An 8063-nucleotide genomic window follows, 5' to 3' on the forward strand; every position below is an offset into this window, starting at 1 on the left:
GATGAGTGATAAACGCAGAACAATACACGAGACTAAAACAGAAAACACGGAATGGCTCTGTAAGGCAGCTAACACTTGGGGAGTGGAAAATGCAGAACAATACACGACCCTGAGAGAGAGGAAGTCCATGGCTTATGTAGCATGTCTTATTGGATTCAGCTGTGTGTGTGTAATCAGTGCAATGGATGATGGGAACTGTAGTCCGGGGTGACATGTAACAGTCTGTGTAGTGTGAGAGTCAATGTAATGGTAGAATGACCTCTAGTGGCAATCGGCCGAAAGGCCACGGACCGGATTCGTGACACTATCACTGGGGTTTGAAATTCAGAAGAAATAAGAGGGTTTTTTTTTCTTTTTTTAAGCACAAATTCACTTAATTTTTATACATTAAAATTTTTAAACAAGACTTGACTTTTACCTAATTTTACTTCTTAAGTAAAATACAAAAATACTGAGTAAAATTATTTTTTTATAATTTGTGTAACTTTGTTTGTCCAGATTTTTGCAAATTTTAGAGTATTTTAAATCCGAAATCAGGACTTTTATTTTTTTATAAAGTGAAAATTTGTCCACATTCACTCTTAAACATAAAGGTTCCAAAATAGTGTTTTTTTCAGTGATGCCATAGAGCAACAATTTTTGGTTCCCCAAAGAACCTTTCAGTGAACAGTTCCTAAAAGAACCATTTCGAAGAACATTTTAGAAATCTAAAGAAACTTTTTCAACTATAAAGGACCTTTTCTGCATTTGAAAGGTTGCATGGACGTTTAAGGATCTTCATAGAACTATTCTGCCGTGCAAAGGCAAAAGACCGTAACTTCGATTTTGGTCGGAAATGAGTTATTTGTATTTTTGGGATATACAAGACATCCTTTATCATGTGCATAAGTATCTTCCAAGAAAATAATGGGTCGTCTTTACCGTAACTTCGAAAAGCCCCGGAGAAACCAAGGCAGAACACCATATAACACCAGTTACCGCTCTTTCACTTTGTTTGGAACACTCATTTTTTCTCTAGCGAGTTAAGGTCTTTTGCCTTTGTAGGGAAGCATTGATGCCAATAAAGAACCTTTCATTTTAAGAGTGTTGGTATTTTTTGTAAAATTGTTGAATGAATGTGCAAATGGCTATTTTTATGGTAATATTTTACATTAAGGTTTTATTTGTTAGCATTGGTTAAAGCTGCAGTCCGTAACTTTTTTTGGTTAAAAATTATCCGAAATCAATATTTGAGCAAGTACATGACCAGCCAGTGTTCAAAACTATCGCCTTTAGCCCGATTCACAACGGTTAGCTTATAATAATGTTTTCTAATTTGAGTGGTACGGGTAGGTTTTCGCGGGAAATTCGAGCATGCTACCGCTCTTTCACTTTGTTTGGAACACTCAAATTGAGTTACGGCGTTCTGCCTTTTTTTTTTACTGTCCATTAAAGTCTGCCGCATTTTAATTACGGTGTAACTTGTATACTTTCATAAATCTGATCTGTCACTGAAGCACTTTATTAGACAAACGAATTAGATCGCAATCCACCAAACAGCTCCATATAACAAAGCATTGTAAAGACTTAGATACCTTGGCAGCAATACGTAATCGTGAACAACCTTTAAATTAATTTTTTTTCCTTTTTGTAATGCAGATTATTCACCAAGCTGTCACTTCTAGTTGGACGCGTGTGGACTCGAATGCCGTAGCATGTAGCATGATCAATCAAAAAATCAGTAGGCTACTAACAGTTCGCAATTAAATCCATATCCTACCTTTTCTTGTAACCCGATAAAATCAATCCATGGTGATGAATGTCATCGGAAATGTTTAATCCACAAGCATTCTGAGCATTATTCCTGCTTGCTGGTGTTCACATCAATCCACAAGTCGTTCTTTTAGGTTAGGCTATTTCATTCGAGTCAATATAAAAGCAATTATGCTATGTCTAGCGTTCGATATCCACTCACATGTTTAACTTTTAGTCTGCTCGATACGGTCAAAAAAAACAATTAATACAGTCACATTACTATGCAATTGTCACAAAGCAAGGCCAGACACAACAGATAAGTGCAAAACAGGATGGTTTATTGACTTGGTAAGTGGAAGATGCAGACAATGCAAAGGCAGAGTACATTAAATTCAAAATAGGGGTGAAAATCAAGTTTGAGCTCACAATTTTTGTTTAACATTTTCATTACTAAAACATCTAAATGCCAAATTTCCAGTGTCCTACCTATAATTAATTTGGCTGGACAAATAAAAAACGTTAAAGTCATTTTTTCTCTAGCGAGTTAAGGTCTTTTGCCTTTGTAGGGAAGCATTGATGCCAATAAAGAACCTTTCATTTTAAGAGTGTTGGTATTTTTTGTAAAATTGTTGAATGAATGTGCAAATGGCTATTTTTATGGTAATATTTTACATTAAGGTTTTATTTGTTAGCATTGGTTAAAGCTGCAGTCCGTAACTTTTTTTGGTTAAAAATTATCCGAAATCAATATTTGAGCAAGTACATGACCAGCCAGTGTTCAAAACTATCGCCTTTAGCCCGATTCACAACGGTTAGCTTATAATAATGTTTTCTATTCGAAGGGAGCATAATTTGCTTTTGGGGTTAAAATCATTTCTGAATATGAAATTCGAATGTTATGACAATTAGAGATTAGACTGCACAGAAACTGAAATCACATGCTAATACACACTATACTCATCAACACCAATGCTGATGTTAACATTAATAATTTGAGAATAAAGTATAACAATAATAATAATTTGAACGGTTTGATATGATATGAGCTGATGTAGGCTAGAATCTGTGATTGCGAAGTACAGTAAATATCTACACCAGTGCCGTGACTGACTGCCACACATTCACCTCAAAACATTCGATTCATCCGCGCTGGAGCACAACCCCATGCATGGAATATAATTCCGCACACAGCTGCAATTGCAGGTTTTCAAACAGAGATGGCGACAAAGAGGCAAAACTTATGGACTGCAGCTTTAACTAAATTAGTTAACCTGAACTGACAATGAACATATTATCTACAGCATTTATTAAATTTAGATCATATAAATAGGGTTAACCCTAACCCTAATTTTTTTTTAATCAAATATTTTATCTGTTAACATTAGCAACATAAAATAACATACAAATATTACAACTATTAATAAATGCTATTAAAAAATTGCAAAATGATAGTTAAAATTAGCTAATGCAACATTGACAAATGAAACCTTATTGTAAAGTGTTACAATATAAGTGTTATAATATGTCATTATAAGGTCTCAGGAAATGACTAATATATGGAGGTTGAATCACCTTTAAATAAAGTCCAGTCTCATTTAGTGACTTACATAGGAAAAGTACAGGCCTGTAGCGCCACCTTGTGGTGGAAAGTGAAACTGAATCAGAAAGTGAAGTCGAAAGTAGTGAGAACAGAACTGCTGGAATGATGACTCATCCTAATTTACATTGTTATTTCTCACCTGGGAACAGCTCAGGAATACGGTAATTAATAAATCCACAAGGTACATCCAGTCAACCTTGAAGCTGTGTTATTTTAGGGGTTTTCTGTACAAACTGGGTGATCTATGTCCTCTGCAGACCGCAAAATAAGCATGCCAAGTGAGGAATGTGGGAAATGGCCACACACTGGTGGGCGTGTGAAGTACTTATGTATGCGTGGTGATTGAGATCGAAGCCCCGTCCCTTTTGAAAGTCACCTTGGCTTTAATTGAGTGCTGATAGTGTAAATGTTGTAAATGTTATGAGTGGTTCTTTTTATGAATGCTTTCTCATTTATCATTTCATGATTTCAGCTGAGACATTCATTCATTTTTCAACTCAAAATGAAGAGATTGAACACCCACCCTAATATATTTTTTACATATAACACTAATATTAGATTAATCTTCTTTGATCTTGAGTGATATTAGCACTTTTGGAAATATTAAAGTACTTGCAGTTTGTGCCTGCATTAAAAGGATGGTTCACCCAAAAATGTGAATTATGTCATTAATTACTCACCCTCATGTCGTTCCAAACCTGTAAGACCTTCGTTCATCTTCGGAACACAAATTAAGATATTTTTGATGAAATCCGAGAGCTTTCTGCCCCTCCATAGACAGCAATAAAACTGACACTTTCAAGGCCCAGAAAGGACATCATTAAAATAGTCCATGTGACATCAGTGGATCAACCGTAATTTTCTATTCAATTCACTCTTAATTTGTGTTCCAAAGATGAACAAAGTTCTTACAGATTTGTCATCATTTACTTACCCTCATGTTGTTTCTAACCTGTATGAATTTTTTTATAACCAAACAGTTGCTGGTATCCATTGACTTTTTCGTATTTTTTTCCATACTATGGAAGTCAATGGCTACCAGCAGCTGTTTGGTTACCAACATTCTTCAAAAGATCTTCAAAAGAAGAAATAAACTCATACTCATATCACTTGAGCGTGAATAAATGATGACAGAATTTTGGGGTGAACTATCCCTTTAAGTATTTTAATTCACTGTTTATGCTTATATAGACCCCTTCTTTGGGTTAAACCAGAAAAATATTAATAGAAATATTACAAAATATCTGTGCAGCTTCTACAGACTTGTTTCCATGCATATTTGAAAAGCTGGATTAAAATTCATGCCTAGCAGAAGGCAACAGAATTTGATTTGGTTGGTTTGAGTAATGGGTTTCTAAATTTGAACTGTATTGATGCACAGACACAGTCAGATAGACATCCAGTGTGATTTGTGAGATTAATTGTGTTCAGAGGGTAAGATTATAGACAGCATCTTATTAACAGGAAGAAATGAAGTGTAATATGACATTAGCATTATCTATTATCTATTTTTCCTCTCATCAGCTCCCTGTGAGGCAGATACTTTCTTTTGCCACAGTAACATGTGTATCAACAACACGCTGGTGTGCAACGGAATCCAGAACTGCGTCTACCCTTGGGATGAAAACCACTGCAAAGGTAAATCATGCTTTTTTTTCAGTATCCTCTCAGTGTACATGGATATGTCTGCCTTTGTTTTTCTCCAAATGAAAATCAATACTTGGGGAGAAGCACTGTCTTAATGTTTGTCCCCTTCACGCTTGATAGCTAGTCAACACAAAATATATCTCACTGGTTTTACGAACACTCAACTGTTAAAAAATACCTTGTTATAAAGCCCTCAAACCTGTAGCTGGGGTTCATTGATTGACTCTGCATACGCCACTGTAATTCATTTGTATATGTGAATGACTGTGGCTCAGACTGGGTTTGAATCATAGCATCAATTCTTAAGTGCGGTTGGGCTATATCTGTGCTTATATTTCACATAAGCTGTCCTGAATTAACTGAATGAGGATACGGGAGAGGTGTTTTAGCACAAATTGTTAAAAATAAATAAATAAATAAATACATTACAAAGTTGTTTTTGCTCATTTATTAACAAAATATCTTTCCTAAAACTTTGAACATCCTTGATATTTGTCCAATATTACTAGTTTTAATTAAATTCATAACTTAATTGATATAATAAATACTTAAGTTAATTGAATGATAATCAGTTTGGTGGTCCATTGAACATTTCAGATGAAAAAAACACTATATAAATGTATTTTATTTATATTTAGGTTTAAGATATTAATTAACTATGTTTAACACATTTCTTACCACATTTACTAAAGTAAATTTTATAAAACACTTTGCTTTCTAAAGATTGATTTGAAATATCAATCACGTTTTTTATTTAGTTTAAAATAGTAATAAAAAAACAGTAAAAGATAAGAAAAGTAAAAATAAAAAACAATACAAATGAAATGTTAAATATAAATAAAAAATAATAAATATAAAGAATATAAAATAAATGTCAACTTTGTGATACAGAGCTTAATATTTTCCCCAGTCCAAGATGAAAAGTAAGAAGTAAAAAAATACAAAGTAAATATTACTAAATAATTAGTATTATTTATTATTATTATTATTAATTAGTGTAATTATATAATTATCCTGATTTGAATAATTGGCTTTGGTTTTAGTACAATGACATCATAAAAGCCACATTATTTAATTTAAACAATACATTATGTATTATATATCATATATTCACTGTCAACTTTAAACACAATACTTAATATTTTCCCCAAACCAAGATGAACAGTATGAAATAAAAAGTAAATAAAAAACAACTTACATTAATACAGTAAATATTACAAAATAATTAATATTAAAACAACAAATTATATACACAGGAAATAATGTGTAGAGTACTATTACAAAGATAATATTTGAAAAATTAGTTTTAGTTTTAGTAAAATTACATAATAAAACTATTTAATTATTTAATGGAAATGGTATGTATTATATATCACATAATATATGTCATCTTTAGAATACAATGCACTTTATATAATATTTTCCTCAGACCAAGATGAACAATAAGAAAAAAAAACATTATTTACAATGCTACAATAAATACTACTATATAATTAATATTAAAAAATTATATATACAAAGAAAATATGCAGATAATATTTGAATAATAAATAATTCGTTTTGGTTTTAGTTCAATAACATCATATTTAATTTTGGAAACATATCACAAAGCCTTCATTTGTGGTTTGTCTGCACCTCCGAATGCAAACGCTCCTCTCCACTGAACCAAAGCCAGCACAGATGTTATACACTCTCTGTGCTACATAAATGTCAAAGCTCTCCCATTAGAATGATTTACTACTTCTGTGTGCTGTTTGTAATCTCTTTGATACAACAGTTTCAACAGACGGTAACCTGTGATGACATTGCATGCCTGCAGTAATAATTTATTTCACTTCCTGTTGTGTTTTGCAGAAAAGCGGAAAGCCAACATCCTGGACAACCTCAACAACACCAACGGCACCATCATCGGCGTTACATGCTGCATCGTACTGATCCTACTGGTCGTATCGGTCATCGTCCAAATCAAGCAGCCGCGGAAGAAGTACATCCTGAGGCGGGAGGACTTTGACCCCACCATGTTCCAGGAGGTGTTCCAGGAGCCGCCGCATTACGAGCTCTGCACTCTCCGCAGCGCGGCGGCCACCTCCGCAGACCTGGCCGAGCTGGCCGAGGACTTTGAGAGCTACCACAAGCTCCGGCGCGCCTCCTCGCGTTGCGTTCACGAGCATCACTGCGGCTCCTCGCAGCTGCCCAGCAACAAGGGCAGCCGCACCAACCTGAGCGCCCGCGAGGCGACAGCCGCCATCCTGACGGACCTCCCGCCGCAACCCATGCGGCCGCTTCCTCCCCAAACCAACCGCAGGAACATTCTGGTAATGAGACACACCTACTCACAAGATGCCGCTGATGCCTGTGACCTGGACGATGACCTGGAGGAAGTGCCCACCACCAGCCACAGGCTGTCCAGACATGAGAAAGCAGTGCAGCGGTCAGTATCCATTGATTTTTGATGAGAAAAATTCATCTTATTGCATATTTTGGAACGATTTACTACCAATTTTTGTTTCTTTTTAGCGCCTCTACTCAGCTTCTCATTTATTTTTTTAGCGTTTTTTTATTTACTTATTTCATTCTTTTTTTATCTTCTCTTTTTTGTCACTAAGACAGCCATCACGGTCAGAGTTGGGTTTGTAAAAGTCATAGAGATGCAAAAGATGCTTTAAATATGCCTGCTGCAGGTTTACAGCCTTCTATCAGCAAAGCTGACATCTTAAGATTAATTAATGTTCAGCTATATATAGTGCTGGGCGGTATGACCAAAAATGTATATCACGGTTTCACGGTACATGACGGTATTTTTTTTTTCATGCATGACCGGGTGTTAACCATATTTTCTACTGATTGAGAGAGGAAATACTGCAGTATATTGACTTAGAATGCCCTATTTTACTGTCATGATGAGTGAATATTGTCAAAAAATACCACACTAAATAGTGACTAAACACGACCCCTTTTAATACATGTTAACCAGGAGTCACTCATTTATAATCGCGGCATCGTCTGATAAAATCAACATGCATCTACACTAAAGAGCAGCTATTGTTCCCTCACCACAGTGCAACAGTGAAAAGGGACCCCT

General features: G+C 34.9%; 1 protein-coding gene across 3 annotated transcripts in view; it reads left to right on the forward strand.

The window, feature by feature from the left end:
* LOC107727239 (neuropilin and tolloid-like protein 1) overlaps positions 1 to 8063 on the forward strand; it is a 122093-nt gene that overhangs the window by 105585 nt on the left and 8445 nt on the right. For all 3 annotated transcript variants that reach the window (XM_016537045.1, XM_016537044.1, XM_016537043.1), the window contains exons 8-9: positions 4859 to 4972; positions 6836 to 7412. In XM_016537045.1, the coding sequence (XP_016392531.1) occupies positions 4859 to 4972; positions 6836 to 7412 (691 nt within the window). The remainder of the gene's footprint in view (positions 1 to 4858; positions 4973 to 6835; positions 7413 to 8063) is intronic.

This window comes from Sinocyclocheilus rhinocerous, unplaced genomic scaffold (assembly GCF_001515625.1).
Source record: "Sinocyclocheilus rhinocerous isolate Xijiao unplaced genomic scaffold, SAMN03320098_v1.1 scaffold65, whole genome shotgun sequence".
Taxonomy (NCBI): domain Eukaryota; kingdom Metazoa; phylum Chordata; class Actinopteri; order Cypriniformes; family Cyprinidae; genus Sinocyclocheilus; species Sinocyclocheilus rhinocerous.